The sequence below is a fragment of the Lissotriton helveticus genome, chromosome 2_2 (assembly GCF_964261635.1).
Source record: "Lissotriton helveticus chromosome 2_2, aLisHel1.1, whole genome shotgun sequence".
In the NCBI taxonomy this organism is placed as follows: Eukaryota; Metazoa; Chordata; class Amphibia; order Caudata; family Salamandridae; genus Lissotriton; species Lissotriton helveticus.
In genome coordinates, this window is record NC_136060.1 from 395,815,094 (window position 1) to 395,838,686 (window position 23,593).

Below are 23,593 nucleotides of genomic sequence, written 5' to 3' on the forward strand. Positions count from 1 at the left end.
CGGCGTGGAGCGCCCCGGGGGAGGCGGCGTGAACGGGCCTCTCCAGGTGGAGTCTCATCTGTTTTAGTGGGGCGCCCCTTTACCGTTTCAGTTGCCATTCCGTCCGCTTTTGGTCCACTGTGTCAAAATCCGCCATTCAGCTGAGTTGCGCCCACTCTTGCGGTGCAGCGATAGGCGGCTGCCACAGGACTCTCAAAATGGCGGCAGGCTCTTTCCTTTTTGGGCGTGGTCCACTGAAATGGCCCTGGGACACCTTGGAAATCGGACGCTTGTCTGCTAGGTCTTGGACCCCATTCTCGAAAGCGTCCCCTTCGCCTTGAGAATTCATCAAAAGTTTTGGGGGCCCGACTCCTGCAGGCTTCTGGTGGGGAGCGGCTGCCATGATTGCTCGCGGAATGACCACGACGGAGCTACGAGATGGTGGTGCTCTCATGGTGACGCCAGTTTAGTCTGAAACATCCAGAAACAAGGTGGGGCTTTCATCGTTTGGGGGGAAAAAAAAAGTTTTCATCCAATGAAAAGTGTTGTTTTTAGGTCATATGATCAAGCCTTCCATCATTAGGAAACCAAAAGTAAAATGAACCAATGAAAAGTTTTATAAACAAGTCACATGACCTGTTATGCGGCATAGGGTATAAAATGCGGAGAAAATACGTTGGCACGTGAGGCGGCGTCAGTAGCGGACCGATGTGCGAATAGGCCGAAGGCAATACAACGCGCCAAGATCCGGATGGCACCGAGGTGGTGTCCAGCAAGTTGCAGCACTGGTGTGGCCATCCTACAATGCTGAAAGTCGGCGTTGGGCGCCCCGTTGGCCTGTGAGTTTGCGTCAGTAGCGGACCGATGTGCGAATAGGCCGAAGGCAGCACAACGCGCCAAGATCCGGATGGCACCGAGATGGTGTCTAGTAAGTTGTCGCACTTCTGTGGCCATCCTACAATGTTGAAAGTCGGCGTGGGGCGCCCCGTTGGCCTGTGAGATGGTGTCAGTAGCGGACTGATGTGTGAATGGGGCCAAAGGCAGCGCAACAATATTTTCTACTATATTTCCGGAGTAGAAGACACCACAAGGCGCTGAGATGCCAAGATCCGGATGGCACCGAGGTGGTGTGTAGCAAGTTGCCGCACTGGTGTGGCCATCCTACAATGCTGAAAGTCGGCGTGGGGCGCCCCGTTGGCCTGTGAGATGGCGTCAGTAGCGGACCGATGTGCGAATAGGCCGAAGGCAGCACAACAATATTTTCTGACTGACACCACAAGGCGCTGAGATGCCAAGATCCGGATGGCACCGAGGTGATGTCTAAGTTGCGGACTGATGTGCGAATGGGGCCAAAGGCAGCGTAACAATATTTTTTGTATGGAAGATACCACTAGGCGTTGAGATGCCAAGATTCGGATGGCACTGAGGTGATGTCTAGCAAGTTGGTGTGGTCATCCTACAATGCTGAAACTCGGCGTGGGTCGCCCCATTAGCCTGTGAGATGGCGTCAGTAGCGGACCGATGTGCGAATAGGCCGAAGGCAGCACAACGCGCCAAGATCCGGATGTCACCGTGGTGGTTTCATAGTGGAGAGGCACTTCATCTGCAGTGGGGCGCCGAGATCCGGATGGCACCGAGGTGATGTCTAGCAAGTTGCTGTACTGGTGTGGTTATTCTACAATGCTGAAAGTCGGCGTGGGGCGCCCCATTAGCCTGTGAGATGGCGTCAGTAGCGGACTGATGTGCGAATGGGGCCAAAGGCAGCGCAACAATATTTTCTGACGAGAAGACACCAAAAGGTGCTGACATTCCAAGATCCGGATGGCACCGAGGTGGTGTCTAAGTTGCGGACTGATGTGCGAATGGGGCCAAAGGCAGCGTAACAATATTTTTTGTATGGAAGATACCACTAGGCGTTGAGATGCCAAGATTCGGATGGCACTGAGGTGATGTCTAGCAAGTTGCTGTACTGGTGTGGTCATCCTACAATGCTGAAACTCGGCGTGGGTCGCCCCATTAGCCTGTGAGATGGCGTCAGTAGCGGACCGATGTGCGAATAGGCCGAAGGCAGCACAACGCGCCAAGATCCGGATGTCACCGTGGTGGTTTCATAGTTGAGAGGCACTTCATCTGCAGTGGGGCGCCGAGATCCGGATGGCACCGAGGTGATGTCTAGCAAGTTGCTGTACTGGTGTGGTCATCCTACAATGCTGAAACTCGGCGTGGGTCGCCCCATTAGCCTGTGAGATGGCGTCAGTAGCGGACCGATGTGCGAATAGGCCGAAGGCAGCACAACGCGCCAAGATCCGGATGTCACCGTGGTGGTTTCATAGTTGAGAGGCACTTCATCTGCAGTGGGGCGCCGAGATCCGGATGGCACCGAGGTGATGTCTAGCAAGTTGCTGTACTTGTGTGGTCATACTACAATGCTGAAACTCGGCGTGGGTCGCCCCATTAGCCTGTGAGATGGCTGTTCTTTGGATTTGGGCCTGGTCCACCAAAATGGCCCTGGGACACCTTAGAACTCGGACGCTCGATTTTTTTTTCCTTTCCTGTACATGCAAAAAAAGGTAAATGCCCGGTACGTTACACGCTTCATCTGCCACGATGAACTCTCCAGAGGAACCGAAAAAAAATATAGTTGTGGTAACTATACCATGCATCGTCATATGGAGAGGTGGCACCAATTAATTATAGTGCTGCATAAAAGAGAGATTTGGAGGAGAACCCCTGACCTGCTAGTACATTCATCAAAGAAGTGGCACTGAGAGCTTCAGAGGCAAGGGAAACGGTCCCAAATATTTAGAAGAACTTTGGAAAGATTAAAATGACATGTTTAGATTGTGGCAAATTAATTTCATGTGGACAGATGAGTGTTACTCTAATAAATACAGCATATGAAGATCATCATAGTCGATGGTTGGTAGAGACATTTTGACTATATCCTGGACCTGCCCGTCCTCGCCCAAAATGGCGCCAGAATAAATGGGACTCGTAACTCCTTGTTGTGTACTGGTTGCAGAACCTTGAAATCACGAGATACGTATGCAGTTTTGAAGCACATGGCGGGCGGGGACGAGAATTGATTGAATATTTCGACATCCCTATTGATATTAAGTTCTGATGTGTTATTGATTACTGTACTGTTGAAAGTTCGAATTAACGTCACCCATGGTACTTGCCCGCAAATGTATATCTAGATAATTTTATTGTAACTGGCCCTGTCGTATTTTAATTATAAAATGCACGTCCACCGATTCCGTAACTGTTAGACACCTTAGTTCTTGCAACCTAATGGCCCGCCCGTTACGTTCCTCTACAGTGTAAATGTATATTCATCATATACGATTACAGTTTGCTCTGTGGCAGGCCCACGTGGTTATAGGCTCGTATTTGCATAATGAAATTTTCTCAATAAAGGTTTTTAAAAGAAAACATGGTAGTAGTATATACATTGGTAAAGTTTTTAATAATAGTGACTGTTTTAGAATCATTAAAAGGCAAGTGAAATAAAGCAGACCAATTACATGAAGGGTAAAAGGTATAATACGAAGGAACGCAGTAAAGATAAATGGTCAAGGGCTGTTGTGTTTTCTATTCCTGCAACATAAAGTGATCGATAAGAATCTCATATTCAGGCGTATCGGCGACTAAGACAGCAGCTCGACCCTCTTTTGCTCAACGGCTCCGTCATGGGACAAAGAAACGCTCTTTTTCTCGAAAAAAGAATATATTTTACTTGCAGGACAGTTGTAAAATTTCCGGGAAAGTACATTAGCCTGGAACATTATAACATATATTTAAGAAAAAATAATGTTCGGAAGTAATGAAAAGCGTAATTTTTAGGTCATATGACCAAGCCTTTCATCATTACAATAAGAAAAGTAAAATGAACCAATGAAAAGTTTTATTAACAAGTCACATGACTTGTTATGCTTACGTTACGCGCTGCGCGCCCCGGATGACTTCCGGATGCGCTAACGCGGCGCGTCATATGACGCATTACGCGACAACGCAGGTACAGAATATAGTCAAAATGTCTCCACCAACCAGCGGTCGGAACACAACCCCTTTCAGTAGGCTAAATAGTTCTGTTAAATGACAACAGAAGGGACAGGCAACAAGAACCATCAGTCAAAGAGGGGAGAGCTAGTTCTTCTCTACCGGGTTACATTGGGGCGCTACCGGAACTGATCGAATTGGTAGTCTACAGTGTTTCTGGATGTTTCAGACTAAAGCTGGGGTTAGCATGAGAGCAGCACCATTTCGTAGCTCCGTCGTGGTCATTCCGCAACCAATCATGGCAGCCGTTCTTTATCGTTATTTTGGGCGGGGTGGGTGGCGGAGCCGAGTTGTTTTGCAGCCATCATTGTGTGGAGTTCAGTTCATCTCACTAGTTTTGTATTTGTCATGAGGGGTTGTTCCTAATGTTTCTATTTTAGCGAGGTCAAAAAGAGATCCCATTAGTGGCCTACTGATTTTGCTCGATTCCTTTTCTTTTTTTTTTACACGATTTTTCGTTATCTGCAAAGACTGAACAGAGTATTGCGACTCTGTGTTTGTTTGTAAATAGAGAATGAACCAAAGAGAACTAATTCTAAAACAGTAAATACTTGGATAACAATCAATCAAATGGAGAGAGAAGCAGGCACGACGGATTACAATGGGGGCAAAGACCTGCGTTAACTACCTTTCACTATCTGCAAAGAGAGAGTACTCCTAATAGAAATGAGGGGGGGGGGGCACCATTCAAAGCAGATCAGTGTGCATAAACACGAAAATGTTTTCACTTACCACGTACTTGACATTCGACAGCTTATGATATTTGCTATTAAAAAACCATTGAAATTCACTGAAAAAACCATAGGTTATAGACCATATATAGTTAGGAATTAGCATTTAAAAAACCTTATTTTACTCACACAAAACCATTGAAATTCCATATATAGTTAGTTGCACTAACTATATATCGCGCACCCGCAATCCACTGCTGATCATGTCACATATTACATCATTCATGACATGGTCAGTGACATCACTGATGACATCACTGATGACATCTCAAATGACATCACTGATGACATCTCACTTGACATCAATGATCACATCACTGATGATATCATTCATGTGATAATACAATGCATCTCCTCACACTCTAATATAACCTCCGTTACACCCAGTGTTAAATAGAGAGTATCATTTTTGAAACCATTGACACACCAATACTAGTTACTACATACGCACTCACTGATTCCTATGTCTACACACACATTCACTCATACAATCATTCATACATACAATCACTCATCTTTACAACACTATCATATGCACTCATACACCTATACAGACACTCACACTCTGCCACTCATCCATGGAGTTACTCACACACCTAGTCAGTCCTGAAAAGAATCAATCACACTTCTATTTTCTCATCTATACAGTTAAACACAGAACACCTTACATTTTTGAAACATATACTAACACATAGTTACTCTCTTATAGAATCACTGATACAAGTACACATTGATCTGCACAGAGTCACACACCTCCCAGCCAGCCATACACACACTCAGTCTCCCATACAAATACTTGTGCAACCAATCAATAACCCATATAGCTACTTATATAGCTACTGATCAACACGTGCAGCAGCTTGCACAACAACAGACATACTGAAGCACACTTTTAGACAGTTTAGTCACTAACCCGTGCATTCAGTAAGACGCATTTAATCACTCACTCATACAGTCAATCACGCACCTACTAAAACCTTCATTCAGACACTTATACATCCACTCATTCTTCAATATGTAAAACATATTTAAACTTTATAGAAACACATAATCACTGGATGTTGTCATCAGTGATGTCACTGACCATGTCATGAATGATGTAATATGTGACATGATCAGCAGTGGATTGCGGGTGCGCGATATATAGTTAGTGCAACTAACTATATATGGAATTTCAATGGTTTTGTGTGAGTAAAATAAGGTTTTTTAAATGCTAATTCCTAACTATATATGGTCTATAACCTATGGTTTTTTCAGTGAATTTTCAAGGTTTTGTAAATGCTAATTCCTAACTATATATGGTCTATAACCTATGGTTTTTTCAGTGAATATATATATATATATATACACATACATATATATATATATATATATATATATATATATATATATATATATATATATATATATATATATATATAGTGCACCACATGTACGATGTCACTAGTACCCCTTGATGGCAATATTGAAAAATTACTTGATTTTCAATCAATTGATTACACCTCATCATACACTGGTACTGGCAGTCACTGGTAAATACAAGTGCCTGCAAATGTCTAAGGCTGGGGGACAATTTTGTAGGTGAATATATACAAATGCACAAGCAAAATTAAGTGAAGGCTTGCAAAAGTTGAAGTGGGCTGACTCAGTGAGCAATGGTGTGATAGAGCACAATTTGAGTGATGTTTGAACAGCTCAATGGATAAAAAATTGGCTAAAAGCCCCATGTACGCATGAACTATTTGAATGCATTTTTTTGAAAACAGGAGATTGGCAAGACCGCTAAAGAGGTCTTCAGGCTAGGTCAAAACATTTTTTTTAATTAAATCATATTGCAACTAAATATGGTTATATTCTTGATATCAGCTTACACTATGCATTTTCGATATTCTAACATTCCTTTACTTATGATCAATAGTGATGAGCCTTATCTAAAAACACTTACTTACCAAGCATTTGTGTTATTGTCGCTTCAAATTCAGAAACAATCTGCCTACAGAAAAAAAACAGCATTATGTCACATTTAAAGCAGAAGCAGAAAGAAAATGTGGATTTAACCCACAGAACGGTCACGGACAGTGCTACATTGGACTCCCAAATTAGAGTTTCCTAAAAAAACACTATATGCATTTATAATTTAGCACAATATAAGGGTGTCAACAAAATGTAGAAACTAGGGCCTTTTCACATTTGACAAACCAGAAAGCAAGTTGCTAAGAAAACGGAAAAGAAATATGAAAAACAAACATTGTAACAGGTCTTCAAAAAGTAGCGAAGACACAAATAATGTCTATTGTGTGTCTAAGATAGGCCCATGAACAGACACGGTCATCTTTCACCATGCACACGTTTCTGGAGTTGCTTTCCCTTTCACACACCCTAATACACATGTGTGCATGACAATGCTGGATTAGTTTCTCTGAAACTGCTTCACTTACAAATTCAAGTTAGCATGACAATAATCATGATTCCTTGAACACCATGTACAAGACCTCGACACACATTGTGCAAATGTGTATTTTTCTTACACGAGGCGACGCGGCTACTAAAGACCAAAACAATGCTAGCATGCTCGAGGACTCGCAAGGATGCTTTTTAATATAAATAAGCATTTCCAGGTTTAGGCAGAGGAGTGCTTTGCTGTCTTTGGCAAGGTCTCTACAGGCTGAAGCTTCGGCCCAGCAGCTTGCTGATATCTCTGCAAAGGGTATCCAGCATGTAACCACAACGGGGAGCTACAATCTTTACTTTGAGTTAACAGAGGTTGGATCATCCAGTATGGGGATTCTTAGCAGAACACACACCCTAGACACTTAGGTTAGGGGACGCATAGTAGGAGTACGCAAGATTTCTAGATTGTTTTTATATGCTTGCATATATACATTGTTTCTACACAATGGTGGAACCTTTTATACTGTTCACTGTCCTGATACTTCTAAAAACTTTCATTTGCTTCTGTTTATTGATCGTTACAGCGCACATATTTTATACAAGAATCACATTGTGTCAAACATTGAAAACGTCCCACAGTGTATTTATTTTATTTATTTATTTTATTTCTTATATCGCGCTGGAATCAATCCCGTAAGGGTATCTCCGCGCTTTGGCAGCCATAGAGTCAACAGGTTATGCGAGACAGGGTGTTAAAGGGGCCGGAAGCCTTCTTGGAAGAGGAGGGTTTTTAGTGCTTTTCTGAAGGACAGGTGGTTAGTGGTCATTCTGACATCGATAGGGAGTTTATTCCATAAGGCAGGACCAACCGAGGAGAATGCACGGTCTCCTTGTCTGGATTTTTTTGTTACAGGTGGTTTTAAGAGGGCTTGGTTACTTGAGCGGAGTGACCGGCCGGGTTGGTACAGCTCCAAAGATTGTGATAAGTATTTAGGGCTAGCCCCATAAAGACACTTGTGGACCGTGCAGCATATCTTAAAATTGATACGCTGCCGTATCGGGAGCCAATGCAGCTCTTCCAGCAAGGGCTTAGAGGGAGTCCTGGCCGGTACACTCATGACCAGTCTCGCCGCTGTGTTCTGGACTACCTGCAAACGACCCACTGCATCTGCATTCGCTAGAGTCAGCAGGCCGTTGCAGTAGTCTAGGCGGCTAGTTACCAAGGCCTGTACAAGTGTCTTCCTGTAGGTGGCAGGTATTCCTTGTATATTTCCCCCAGAGAAGAGACCACAAGTGACTGAGCAAAAGGGTTCCAGATTTGTTACCACGATCCCTGGAGGAACAGGGTTGTCATGTTCAGAGGTTGCCAAAACGGTTTGCTACCAGCCTAGGTTTAGGGGTACTTATGGTGGCTGCAAGAAATTGGCTCTGTATATACTTTACCAAAGTAATGTATAGTGTGCACAGAGTCCATGGGATCCCGAGAGGTATAGCAGACGTTAAAGTAGAGAATACCTTACTCTCAAGTTAGTAGTAGTTGGGCTGAGCAGTTAGTCTTATCAGAAGGTAAAGTTAAAGCATTTATTGTACTCACTCAGGCAAGAAATGTCACACTCAAAGACTGAATCCAGACCAATTGTTTGTATAAAAAGTTGTTGCTTTGTTATTTGTATTACTAGAACCAAGAATCACTTAGTGAAGGGAAGTTACACAGTTTGTCAATGTAGGAGAGTAGGGTCTGCAATCCTATGGTCACCCCAGATTTTTGCTTCACTGGTTTACGACTTTCCCTGGCTGTGGGCCTGCTGATCAGACCCACAGCCTAGCTGTTCTCGCTCTAAATGGACACACATGTACTTTAGGTGCATTTACCAATTGGCATTGGGACACCTTATCAGCCCCTGTACAGTGTACCTTCGGTACCCAGGGCATAGGTGAACCCAAGGCCTACCAGGGGCTGCAGCATGTATTATGCCACCCCTGGCTGGCCCTCTAAACAGGCACAACTGGCTGGTAAGACAGCTGGGGCAAGGTGGTGTAATCACCCTTTGCTGTAGATATAGTATACCTATATCTAAACCCAAAATGGACACATATACTCCTATCAGTCACTCCTATGGCAGGCCTTATCAATCCTCAAGGCAGAGTGCTTGGAATTATGTGAGATGGTGCTCTAGCATGAGCTGAGCCTGTCTGCAGCTTGCGCAACCAAGTCCTTATAGCTGTTCCATTATAACGCTATACCATATACTCTTAAGTGCATTATAATCCTCGCGGTTAATGCTAACTTTGGTATAGCATTATAAAAACATGTTGAGTAAGGTGTCATACGAATTGGAATACTACCCCCTCACCAGTTCTGGGGACGGGGTAGCATTCCACCCTTTTAGAGGGACACGACATGTAAGTAACTGTGAACCCCGGTTAAAGTTAAACGAAGCCTCAGCATCACAAAATGGATGCTGCCACCACAGACACAAGTCTGACCTCCTGCTGCTGGGAGTCCTTCCAGCGAGGGAGGCCTGAACAAAGGGTTTCTTGCCTTGGGAGGTGCTAGCACCACCCCAGACAGGATTTTGTGTATTGAGGTAAGGAGGGCTGAAAGGAATAAGACATGCCTGGGGCACACAAGGTGTCCCTGTGCATACCCCGGTTCAAACCAGTTGCTGGGGCACTCCAGCTCCAGCTCTGGCGCGAAACCGGAGAAAGGATAGGGGGTGTAACCACCCCCTTCCTGGTCCCACCCATGGGAGGGACCTAGTCACTAATGCAGCCCCCTTTAGCAGGATAAAGGTAGGAGCTGGTCCCATTCCAAATTAGATTATCCTGAAAAACTCTACAAGAAGAAACTCTGGACTTCGGCGTTCTGCTCCCCAGAAGACTGAAGAATCTCCCTTGTGAGCATGGAGTGTCCACCCTGCAACTGCAGGCACCATCAAGCATCCTAGCGGTTCACTGTCGTCCTTCCTGCCGGAACCAGACTTCAGATCCCGACGAGACCCGGACTCCCAGACCTCTCCGACCTCTACCCACATCTGCAGCACAGCTGAGACCCGTGGGACCGGCCATCTTGAAGAAACAGCACTTCGCTTCCAGCACGACTTCTGAGGCATCCTCGAGTAAGTGCTTTGGGGATTGAGAAGCCCCAGCCCAGAGCAGCTCCTGCACAGAAGACCAGCCCTCCAGAATCCACGAGATCTGCGTGGGGCCCTTTTGCTTGATTGCTGCTTGACGCGTTGTCTGGTCACTTGCCGGCTGGCTAGTGGCCTCCTAGACGACGATCCACAAAAACTACACCGCTGGTCTGGTTGCTCCAGACTAGCCCTTGCTCCCTTCCAAAAGAGGAGCACCCTGGACCCTCCTGGTCCGCACCAGATGCCATTTCCACTCACCGCGTGGGTTGCCTTTGCCAAGGCCTGTTGACTCCCAATCCGGATCCGACACCGCCGACAGCGAGAGCCTGCGTGGGACAGCTCGTGCCTCCATCCTGGTCGTCAAAGACACCTCCTGGTCCACGTGGCTGCAGAGTCAAGCGTCCACTCTTCACCTGATCGCGACAACAGCATCTGGTTCCCTCCTGGTTCCACACCGGTCACTGGCTAGTGACTTTTAACACTGTCCCCTCTGCTTTCAGGTCCTCTTCTTCCTCGATCCACCCTTGTATCACTCCAGACATCTTCCTCCTGGTCACCTGCAGCATCTTTCTTCAAGGCTCCATAGACTTCGACGCGGAAACACGACACTTTCACACCTATGCACCCACAGCCCGTGGGTGAGGTAAGTAGAGCATTTCGGTGCTCAAAGGTAGATTGACTCTCCTAGTGTCCAGGTATCCTGTCGTTTTAGTCGTAACTAGTAGGAACTGTCTTTTACTTACCTTTTTGTAATTTGTTCTGCCCATTGACTTTGTTTCCGCATCTCGCGTGTGAGTTCACACTCTGCACACGCGTCCCGTGGGCCTCCTACTACTTACCTAAGGTTAGGGTAGTGTAGTACCAGCGATCCTACAGCCTCTGGGCATCTCCATTTCCTCTATCGATTTCCTTATACCATTTACTTAGTATGTGGTTTGTCGTGCCCCTAGGGCACCATTGTAATTTGTGCGACTAATTGTATTTTTCTTAAGAGTCTTGTCATGTGCTTAGCCCTCTGATCTCAAAGAGTTCAGAGGTGTTTTGTTAGTAACAAATACATTTGTTTATTTTTATAATAACCTGTGTGGTGTCCTTTCATCTGGTATTCAAGGGGTTATATTGTGGTAAAACAGCTGGCTTCACATGCCAAAAGAGTTTAGCCTAAGACTGCTTTGTCCATGCTACCATTAGGATAGCTGGTCTATAAGGTTGACTTACAACCAATCACCATAAGGGTTGTTTGGACTGATACAAGGTGATCACTAGAACTAGTGAGCATCATATATTAGGCCAACTTCTCACAGTCACTGGCAATAATTTACAGGAATGCAGTATGATTTTGTAAATGCAAAAAATATTTCCAGTTTTAGGAAAGCTTTCTGTTCATGTCAATCAAATACAGTGTTAGACCTTGCAATGATAAAGATATGCAATGTTATGATATAGTTCAATGTATTCCTATGGAGAAAAACAAGGTTAGAGACTTACAGGAAAGTACTGTTTTGTAGTTCTGTCTTGAGCTGGTAACACTTACACAGGGCAGGGGTCAGCTAGGTAAAGAGTGTACCCTCCGTGGCAAGGCACAGGCGCAGCAGGATGCAGAGGTCAAAGGAGATTTTGGGGCCCAATTCAGTGCTATAGAGACAAGGGGTACTTGGAAAAGCACCAGTAACACTGCGATTTCCAAGTCGTGACCAGGGATCAAAGGTAGGAACAGGGGCCACAAGTAGGCACCAAAAGCACATCTCCAGTGGCACTCATGAAGCAGAGTGCAAAGCAGGCGTCTGGTTCCCAATGCAAACCAATAGAGGACGTTTGTTGAGAATAAACACTTCAGGCTTGGACTGAGAGGCTGGGCGAGAGCGAACAATGGCCGGAAAGGTAGCCTGGGGACACATAGGCACAATCGGCTTTGCTCCCCAAAGTCAGGGGCCAGAGAATGCAGGGGTGCCTTTTGGTGTCCGTTTTCCTTAGCTTGGTCCGGTAACGGGGACCCTTCAAACAGAGGCTGCAGGCGTCGAGGAGTCTTGGAGAGGTCAGTCACCAATAAAGACAAGGTCAGGATTGCATGGGAGAAGTCTCAGGTAAGTAGTTCAATCGAACTCGGGCCATGGGAGTCAAGTGCAGAGTGGTGCAGTGTCGCGGATCTGCCCGGATCAGGAGACCGGAGTAGAGTTCTTTCCTGCACAAATCCAGTGTCCACAGGAGACAGGAGTCTTTGTCGAAGACAGCATAGGTCCTCCGGGGTCCTGGAGGTTGCTGGCTGCGGGGCACACCAGTTTCTGGAAGTAAGGTCACTGGAGCAGTAGACAGGTCAGTAGTGATGGGTCAATTTTGTCGTCTTCTCCACTGCTGCACAGCTCTACGGTCCTTCTTAGGTTGTTGTATCTGAAGATGCAAGGTTCAGGGGTGTCCCTAAATACATTTAGCGGTGTTATAGGGGTGTGCAGATCAGGACCAATGGGTCCCTTCCCTGGGGTGTCTACACCCCCATTATGCCACCCTGCAGTGGGAGGGAGAATCGGCCTGTTCCTGATTGAATGAATCCCCTCATTTTCAAGATGGAGGGAACTGAGATGTGTGCTTCTCTTTGCCTCCCCACATGAGAGGTGGGGTTGGCAAAGGTGGGTGCACCTCCCTCCTGGCTAGGCTTTCCCACTGATTCACCCACCCAAAGTGGGGGTCAGAACTGGCAGGTGTCAGTTGCTGATAGCAGGAAAAGGCTGGGGGTTGCCAACAAAGGTGGCAGGACTTTCCCTTCAAGGCCCCTGCCCATTCGGGAGAGGGTGGTGGTGGATGTGGAGGGTGAGGCATGACACCCCCGTGCAGGATGTGCTTTGTTTCAGGACCCAGAGAGTGGAGGCTCACTACCCAGAGGTCCAGAAATATGTCTGGTGGCGGCACATGGCTGGTAGCCACTCTGGAACCACACCAGAGCTGGTTGTTTTTCAGGGCGCATCTCTAAGATGTCCTAGGAGTGCATTTTACATTAAATCCCACACTGGCATCAGTGTGGGTTTAATGTGCTGAGAAGCTTGCTACCAAACTTCTCAGTTTTCAGTGGAGCCATTCTGGGGCTGTGGGCAAACTCCCAGCCCCTATACTTCAAATGGCTTCGCTGCCCTTATAATGCCTCTGAATGGCAGACACTGTAGGGGCATATTACTGAAGCAGATATGCCCTCACCAGTAGTATGGTGCACCCTGCCTTAAGGACTGTATGGTCTGCTAGAAGGGGGACACACCCATGCCACAGAAAGTGTTGGTGGGCATGGCACCCAAGGATGGGTGCAATGTTGACTTCATTTTAGTCTGCACCAAAACGCTCAGCGTGCAACGGCAGTGTGTGGGTATTCATGTGAAAGGTCTTTGGGGGGTGGCATACTACATGCTGCAACCCTCAGAGGCCCTCTCTAGTCACAAGGGACTTGCATGTGGCCTAAAGGGGTGCCAATTGTAAAGACAAAAGTACAGTTTTGGGATAGAACCCAGGTCTTGGGAACCGGATTGGCAGGTACCCAGGTCACAGTCAGTCAAGTTGGCATCATGTATCTGGTAACCAGGCAAAAAGGGACGCTTTCCTATACATAACCCTCTCCAAACAAAAGAGGATGAGGCTAACCTTTCCCAAGAGTCTTCATTGTCGAAGTAGAACATGGAAAGTCCATCTGCATTGGCATAGTCAGTCCCAGGTATGGGTTCCAATGTAGAGTCTATTCCCTGTACAGAGATGGACCACTTCAACAGTTTGGGATTTTCACCTTTTATTTGCATTAGCCATTTGAGAGGTCTGAGGTCAGTTTGGATTAGGAATTGAGTCCCAAACAGGTAGGGTCTCCGCTCCTTTAGGGACCAAACCACAGCAAAGGCCTCCCTGTCAATGGCACTTCAACACTGTTCCCTGATGAGTTGAGCATTTACTCATCAATTGGAATGTGCTATGCTAGTCAACAAAGAATCCCATTTGGTTTATATCAGTTTTAGAAGAAATATTTTTATGTTTTCATCTTGAACAAACATGTCGGTTACATCCTTATTTATTCAGACTGCAGCAGCCGACACGTGTATCGCCGGGCCTTTCTCAAAGCTGCAAGAGATTGTTGTTTGACAGTATCAATGTAATTTAGTGAACCGAGTAGAAAACACCATGAGTGCACAGTATGGGAAGGTCAGGAGTGGCGACTATATAAAATGTTAAGAACTTCATTTAAAAGTGCAGATTCTAAGGGGCCCAAGAACTGGTACCAAATAGTAGCATAAAAAGCAATTGTGCACAAGAAAGTGATGAGAGAACTGTAACTGGAGTAGAAAAAGATGGAGGTCTGATTAGGAAAGTAAGCGAGGGCTGTATTCCAGTGCTGGCAAGGGAACAATTAGGAAGTATAGTGATTCTGGCGTTTTAGCAGATATTACCCACACTTAGACTGTTATTCGTACCACTGTGTCCCGTCCTATAATGGATACCTACACTACTGGAGTCAAAATGGATTCAAAGGGCTGCACAATAAAGCACAAGTTGCTGTGGGGAAAAGTGGCAAAGCTGAAAGATTGCTTGCTATGGACCCATGTAATGCACACATTAAGTCATGCATTTATGTTGCAATGGCATCCAGCTGCCTAAAGGCTTTCCACCCCAGTACCCCTACAAGTTAGATGCACAAAACATACCATTATGCTCACATTCCTTGAGTGGTGGATAGAGTAATACCAAACACTGATCACAGACTGGGGTTGATAATAGCTGCACAAGAGGGTCTGGTTTCTGCACATGCGGGGTGGCTGCAACAATGTCAATACTGCAGCAACACTATTGGTGGCCAGGTCTTTACAAACGGACAAAGGACTTTGTCCTTAAATGTGACATCTGCCAGCAGATGAAGGGTTCCACTGTAGCATGTCCACCTCAGACACCTCCACTGATTTCAAATAAGCCATTTGCTTTTGTCTTTCATGACCATTGCGGCACTCTGCCACTAGATGTGGCTTGCAAGTACATCTTGGTAGCAGTGGATTCCTGTGGGTATGGCCACAGCAGTCATCTGATGGCCAAACTGACAAAGAATCTGCGAGCCTTCATCGGGACATACGCAGTAGGCACATTACATTCATACAGAGTCTGATGTTTAGCTCAATGGCCTACAAAGGGGCCTAGGAAAGTTTGGGTGTCACCATGTTTTTTTTAAATCTCCATACCATCCAGCAGGATGTGCGGTTGTGTAGAGGAAAAACTGACTTAAAACAGTCTTTAACAGCAAGGGTACTAGGCTCTGGCCACAGTTGGGGCCACCACCTATATGGGGTCCAGAGGGCACTCAACTACATGCTGAGAAAATCCCTGGGTGATCAGACCCCCTATGAAATCCTGTTTGAGTTAAAGATGTGAGTCCCAGACCTCGACAATCCTGGCACAGTGGCGGCAGAAACACCATTTGACATCAGGAAATGTTTGCCTATTTTACAGGAACTGAACGAATTCTGGAACAAACAAAGGAACATCCAAGTAAAACACACCACCACTGGATAAGTGAAGGTAGTCCCGGGCAAGGCCTGGCAGGGTCCCGAAGGTTTGGGATCTGGTCAGGGGAAAATTGTGGACAAAAAAAAGTGAGCAATCCTAATTGCCTCAATTGATCTGATCAAACCACTATGTGGCCGATTACCAACAGTAAGCCACGTGGTCTCCTGGGTAGCTACCTGCCTCCTCTCGCTGCAATACAGGAAGTTCAGATGGAAGCTTTGATGACTGAAGTCTTTCTCCAATGAGGGCTAACAATCAACAACAAAGTAGTTCTTCTACTTGTTACAACTACAACAATTGTACAGAAACAGATTTCAATTCTAAAACTTGAGAAGAACACGGTCTATATACAAGAGATTGAGTCATCTCCCAGTTCTACAACACATGAGAAGCTTCCAGAGATAGATAGAACTGCTTCTGGGACTGATACTTTAACAACTTTCATGACTTCACTTTCAACGCATCAGATCCACCACCACAACCGCTGCCTCTGCCTTTCAGGCAGAAAGTGCATGTTTTCTATCTTTGACTGAAAAGGACATTTTGTTTATCCTTTTGGATTACAATTTGGTTACATTTCCCGGTCCTCTGGATTGGTTTGGTGACCATCTTTCTTGCTGCTAAACAGAAACTATCTTCCAGAACGCTGTGCAGTACATCTGGTGAACTTGGTACTTAAGCCACATGCATCATCACACTGAACGGAGAAACCTTTCCCTGGTGAATATTACAGCAGTTCCAGTTCCTGAGGGGATTGTGTGGGATAGGGAATTGTACGATGTATATGGTCAAACTGAGCTTTTACAAGTTCCATATAAGTTCAAACTTTCCCAGAATTATGTCATTACCCCTAGTACTGTTTGACAATTGGGACACTGATACAATGCATGAAATGCTAGAAGACCTAGAGCATTCAACTGTGTTTTCCTCTGATGATTGTATGATGGTACATTGTTATGACCCCATGTTCTATTTTCAACATTACGGTCATCATTATGTGCATAAAGCAAGTGTTCTAAGTGCTGTTTACAAATACACTCAATCTTTGAAACTAGATACACCACCAATCATGCTAACTATTTTTGCCTTGGAGCCTGTTCAATTCTTCACTTCTTTTTGGTTAGTTTCACCAACCATAAATAGCACATACAAAGGTGGATACTGTAACTCTGCCACACATTGCTTCACAGGTCACATTTAAGTCAGGGAAGTATTGCTACACTAGTTGGTATAACCTATGTATACAGATAAGCTTTCAAGATCTTGCCTAATTGTTCTGAAGAATCAGGAATAATCCAAAGAAACATGGTGCCAAGTGATGTGTCCCAAATCATGGGGAAAAAAAGTGTAAGGAAAGAAAAAAAAAATCTAAAATGAAAGGAAACATTTAAAAGAAATAATTGTAAGGAAAAATCCAGTTAATTAAACTTGGGTGGAGTTTAGGGCCACTGCTGAGTCATTGGGTTCAGGGATGGGTAATGTGTTGCATGATGAGGGGTTTTTAGGAGTCAAATAATTGGAGTTCGGGCATAGAAAGGGTTTTTATCGTTCAGAGGTGGGTGGAGTGTTTGGGTGGTGAGGGTTTTTTTGGGTTCGTGGATGAGTGGTGTTTAGGTGTGCAAGTTATTTTTAGGTTTTGGGTATGGGTGGTGTGCAAGGGTGTTGGGTTTTAGGGTTAATGGATAGGTGGACTTTAGGGCTGACAAAGATTTAAGGTTTAAATATGGGTGGTGGTGGTGGTTGAGGTGGTGAAGTGTTTTTAGAGTTCAGGATTGGTGAGAAGTTTTAAGGATTCAGAGGTGAGTGGAGTTTAGATGTAAAAAGGGATTTTTAGGGTTCAGGGAGGAGTAATTTAAGTTTAAGAGTTCGTATTAGTCCTGAATGGCTGGTGTTTTAGGGTGTTAAGGGTTTTTCAGTGTTCAAGGATGGCTGGCGTTTGGGTGTGCGGAGGTGTTTTAAGGGGTATGGGATGGGTGGGGTTTAGGCTTAGAAAGAGGATTTTAGGATTCAAGCAAAGGTAGAATTGGGGTAGTGAGTGATTTTATGGTTCAGGGCCAATGGATTTTTGGGGTAGAAAGGGCTTTTATGCTTCAGGGATGTGTAGTTCAGATGTGGTGAGGGGCTTTAAGGGCCAGGGATTTATGGTGTTTAGAGTTTGAGAGAGTCAGCGATAGATGGTGTTTACAGGTAGTGATGGGTCAACAAATTACTTCAGGGGACATTGGCTGGAGGAGTGGACTCGAAGGGGAGGGCATAGCCCCTTCGGACAAGCTGCAGCACCCACCTGTCCGATGTTATCGCGCGCCAGCGGGAGTGGTGATGGCGAACCCTGCCACCCACTGGCGTCACGTGAGCCCGAAAGCTCGGACTAGGAAGGCTTGGATGCCGCAGCGGAGGGAGGCGTGGACTGACCACGACGCTGGCCTCTACCGCCACCACGGCGGAAACCACGGGCGCCACCGCGCTGGGGAGCGCTCTGCGCCGCGTGGCTGGCAGCACGTGTGGGACCTCCTCTCCCTTGGCCACGAAAGGGCCGAAACGAACCCGTCTGCTGGCGCTGGGTCTGGGTCGAGAGACCCAAGGACTTGGCCGTGACCCTGGAGTCCTTGAAGCGCTCCAGCGCGTGGTCCGCTTTGTCACCAAATAGGCGACTGCCATCAAATGGCATGTCCATAAGCGTATTTTGGACGTCTGGTGAGAAGTTGGCAGATCTCAGCCAGGCATGGCGACGAATCGCCACCGTAGTGGACATGGCCCGTCCCAGTGAGTCCGTGGTGTCCAGACCACAACGGATCGAGTACCGCGCCGCATCCCGGCCTTCAACAAAGGCCCGGGTGAGCTTGTCCCGCACTTCCTGGGGGCATTGCGGCAAACACTCCTCGACCGTATCCCACAGGGAGTGGGTGTAGCGGCCCAAGAGGCACGCGGTGTTACAAGACCGCAGCCCAGCACTCAAAGAGGAAAACACTTTCTTTCCGAATTGGTCGTACCTCTTTGATTCCCGGTCGGGCGGAGCCGACGGAAATGCGGACTGCGAAGTGGAGGCCTGGATCACCAGACTCTCCGGGGAGGGATGGGTGGACAGGAAGGCAGGGTCGTCCGCGCAGGGACGGTGACGCCTGGCAACGTTCCGGTCAACCGGCGCACCAGAGGCGGGCCTGGACCAGGTGCCCAGAAGGACATCCGTCAGGGCCTCATTAAACGGCAGCAGAGGCTCCTGGGGGCATGACTGCGGTTTAAAAACTTCCGTCAGGATATTCGGTTTGACCTTCGCGACGGGGAGCTCAAGGTGTAAGGCCTTGGCAGCCCTCATCAGGACCACCGAATAGGCAGCACCCGCCTCGGACGCCACAGGGGACGGAGAGACAAACCCAGGGTTGGGCGACTCGTCCAGGCCACTGGCATCACCCAGATCACCTACCCAGTCCACATCGTACTGGCAGGCACGGGATAGAGGGTCCTCAGACCCCTCCCAACCCTCTCCATACTCCTCCTCGTCATACCCATATTCTGGGTCGACGATATAGACATCGGGGTCAACGGGCCCCATCGGCGTCGGGTCCGGCGTCGGCCGACGCCGGTCCGGCTCCGAGTCCGGAGTCGGGGAGGAAAGGGGGGTGGCGCCGCGCGGCGTCGGTGCCGGGGACCCGACGCCGGCCGGAGCCGACGGCGGAGTCGCTGCACCACGCGGGGGCGGTACCATGGGCTGGCCCACAGGAACCGACGCCGGAGAGGCCGGGAGACCAGCCGGCGACGAACCAGAGGGAACCAGCGGCGCCGGGGCCGGAGCCACCGGCGGCGCCGGGGCAGGAGCACCCGAACCGCTCGGGCCCCCAGACGGGACCGACGGGCCCGCAGGCGCCGAAGGCCCCGCCGGAGAAGACCTCGCCCTCATAGCAATGAGGAAGGCCTCGATCTCCTCACGCGACGCGCCTTCCCCAGGGACCGACAGGTGTGGGGTAGACGGCGTCGGCGACCCATGCGGGACCGCGGGGGTGGGGTCACCCGAGCCCCCGGCCGCAGCACGCGGGCGTCGGGGGGAGTCGGGGGTGCGATGGCGACGCCCCGACTTCTTGTGCTTACCTGACGAGCCGGAGGAATGGTGGCGACTCCCGGAGCGCCCATGGCGGCTCCGCGACCGCTCCCTCGACCGCTCCCTCGACCTCCGACCGGACCGGGACCGCTCTCGACGCGGGGCCGACAACCGGAGTTCGAGAAGCTTGCGGGACCGCTCCCGCCTAGCTTTTCCAGTCAAGGCCCGACAGTCGACGCAGGACTCCACGTCGTGGTCCGCGCCCAGACACCGGAGGCAGAGTCGATGGTGGTCGGTGACCGACATCATGCGGTCGCACTCGTCACAACTCTTGAAACCGGGCATCCTACCGGCACCGTAAAGATCAATCAGTTAACAAAAAACTTGGTCAAAAGACCGGAGTACTGCTCTTCGGATCTGCGCTAACTGGCGCGGAAAAAAGAAGAACTGACGTCAGCGCGCGGAGGCGGCGTCTATATACTCCAGCGACGTCATCACGGCGCACGACGCCGACGACGCGGAGCCGCAGGGGACGCCTGCAGACGACGCCTACCGACGCGCAGGGGTACTGCTACGCAAAAGTTTCCGGATCCAGACTGACGCCTGGGGATATTCTAAGGTAAGGAATCTAATACTAACCTGTTTCTTTCAGATAGGGTTTTTATCGTTCAGAGGTGGGTGGAGTGTTTGGGTGGTGAGGGTTTTTTTGGGTTCGTGGATGAGTGGTGTTTAGGTGTGCAAGTTATTTTTAGGTTTTGGGTATGGGTGGTGTGCAAGGGTGTTGGGTTTTAGGGTTAATGGATAGGTGGACTTTAGGGCTGACAAAGATTTAAGGTTTAAATATGGGTGGTGGTGGTGGTTGAGGTGGTGAAGTGTTTTTAGAGTTCAGGATTGGTGAGAAGTTTTAAGGATTCAGAGGTGAGTGGAGTTTAGATGTAAAAAGGGATTTTTAGGGTTCAGGGAGGAGTAATTTAAGTTTAAGAGTTCGTATTAGTCCTGAATGGCTGGTGTTTTAGGGTGTTAAGGGTTTTTCAGTGTTCAAGGATGGCTGGCGTTTGGGTGTGCGGAGGTGTTTTAAGGGGTATGGGATGGGTGGGGTTTAGGCTTAGAAAGAGGATTTTAGGATTCAAGCAAAGGTAGAATTGGGGTAGTGAGTGATTTTATGGTTCAGGGCCAATGGATTTTTGGGGTAGAAAGGGCTTTTATGCTTCAGGGATGTGTAGTTCAGATGTGGTGAGGGGCTTTAAGGGCCAGGGATTTATGGTGTTTAGAGTTTGAGAGAGTCAGCGATAGATGGTGTTTACAGGTAGTGATGGGTCAACAAATTACTTCAGGGGACATTATTTCCTATGTAAATCTCAAACAATTACTTCTGATGCTTTCAAAGCACTGAAATCAATATCTGACAAAAAGGTTTCTGAAAGTTAGACCTACAACCATTGCATTTACACCTAAAAAATAAGCTTCAGGAAACCAAATTCGACCAAAAAGACATTCTATTAATTGTTTTCTACAAAAAGGTAAATGCTATTCATTCTGAAAATTTCCATTTAACAGTTTAGATGAAAGGGTTTCTCACTACTGGTATTCCATAAAATCGTTTTTCTATGAAATCACACAACCTGTGCCAAGACCACAAGTGTTCCCTGCTTCACGTATTATGAAATGGACATCTAGTGTTTTGAACTTCGAGGTGGCAGTTGCCTGCTAAGATCAGCCACAAGTGCTCTGTTTTGAATTGACCTTGAACAAAGTCGGAAATATCAGCCAGACTTCCTTCAAGGCTAACCCCTCTACCTCTCAGGAGTTGCGATTTGGAGGATTAGTGCGATGGACAGGTATAGTGACCCCCTTCTGGTGAGCTGACCCGTCAAAGCTGTGGCCAGTAGCTCTAGTGACCTTGTCCAATGCTGAAGATCCTTTTCTTGAGGGAAGTAGTGTGGGGGAGGTGGTGTGTACCCCGGCTGAGCTGCTGAACTTTCACCTAGTGGTCCAGTAATCTGCATTTTGAAAAGCACTGCTGCAAAAAACCAGAATTAGTTTTTTTGTTTGGCGCCTTGTTGCCTCTAGCAAGGATCCTGTGAGAGCCATAGGCCTTGCCCAAGAGATCATACCTTCTCTTTCTGCACCAAGGAAGAGTTCTGTGGGACTATGAAGGGCAATGAGAAGAAATGTGTGCGCTGCACCCCCGTCTCCATCCTGTCCTTTCGCAAATTACCCCCGTGGCACAGATTCTATGTAGGCCACTGGAGTTGAGGTGGCCCCTTCATGATTACGTTTCTTTGTTGGCTGTTCTGCTCAGGGGTTACGGATATAGTAGCTATTCTTCCTGTGCTGTTTTTTTGTCTGGGTCATTTGTTAATGAACGGATAAACAGCAGGCTTCCTGTATGCATTGCTTCCAAAGATTCTTGGCTGTAGATCTGGTTAGAGTAGCAGACTATTGGGACCCGCTCTGATGGGGGCACTTGCCCATAACGGGCCTCCCCAATGAGTGGACTGCAGAGGGGAAGTGTGTGGGGGGGAGGTAAGGGGGTAAGGATAAGAATCCCCAGGACCCTGCCCAAGCAGGTCTCTCCCACCTGGTCTGACATTGCACTGAGTTGAGTTTGTAGGGTCTGTCCCTGGTCCCACCGCAAAGATTTCAGAAGAACGCTTGAGGAACTCCGTTTAGATGGTAAACCATGTTAATCTCTAAATTGCCTCATCTGTCATGCTAGTGAGAGTGGTCATGTCCAGTTGCAAACTATATAGATATTGATGGGCAGAAATGAAGGCAACCTTTACCAAATGTTTCTGAAATATACCTTGTATTTTTATATTACATGCTTTTCATAATGTAAATTGCGAAATCTATTCAAATGTTGGTAATTATGTTCTAAAAACTATTACTTGTGTATGGGTGATGTGTTATGAAAACTAGAGAAATCAAATCCTCGAACTATTACCTATATTTTTGGAATATGAAATCTATTCTGCGTGCAATCAGTTGAACTTCATTCTAATGTACGAGTTACTTACCTTCGGTAACGATTTATCTGGTAGAGAAGATTCTAGCCTCAGATTCCTTCACGTAGAATTATTCCTAGGCGTGAGACTGGATCCGGAAACTTTTTGCCACAGCATCCCTGCGCACCGAGGCGACATCACGCGACTCTGTCCAGGCGTCATCCATGCACGTGACGTCAGCGAGGTCACATAAGACCAGCCCCGGCGTGCCCACGTTAGTTTTCTTTGGAGAACTTTTCTGCACCACAATGCAGAACCACCAATAAAAAACTGGGAGCAGGGGAACAGTGTGCAAAAGAGCATACAAAAAGAAAACCCCATGCAAAAAGAAAACCCCATACAAGGAGTGCAACACCGCAGTGTCCAAGGACAGGAAGAAAGGAAGAACAGAGCAGAGCCCTGAGCAGCCACCCAACCACCTAGACAGCCATCCCTCACCTCTCACCCGGAAAGCAGAAACCTGCGTCAAAGTCATGTCACACCTAGCAGGCCTACAACCACCCCCTGAAAAAAGGGAGGAAATACAGTCCCAACAGGCAGGAACGACCAAACCCCACCCACCCCAGCCAAGAGGGCATCCACCCCCCCAAGAACAAGGGTAAGGCAGGACCAGAGAGTCCCAAACCCAAGGGGGTAGAGGGGTCAGGCCCCCAAAAGCAAGAGGAAGGAAAGAAATATAGAAGGAAACCTCCCCGACCTGGAGCAGCCATAGCAGCGGGACATAGAACACCAGAAGCC

The 23,593-nt window shown here is 47.5% G+C and overlaps 1 protein-coding gene across 6 annotated transcripts in view; it reads right to left on the bottom strand.

Moving 5' to 3' along the window:
- The window catches only part of TACC3 (transforming acidic coiled-coil containing protein 3), a 475,241-nt gene that overhangs the window by 116,349 nt on the left and 335,299 nt on the right, over positions 1–23,593 (bottom strand). For all 6 annotated transcript variants that reach the window (XM_078678629.1, XM_078678625.1, XM_078678627.1 and 3 more), the window contains exon 12: positions 6,722–6,765. In XM_078678629.1, coding sequence (XP_078534755.1) covers positions 6,722–6,765 — 44 coding nt within the window. The remainder of the gene's footprint in view (positions 1–6,721; positions 6,766–23,593) is intronic.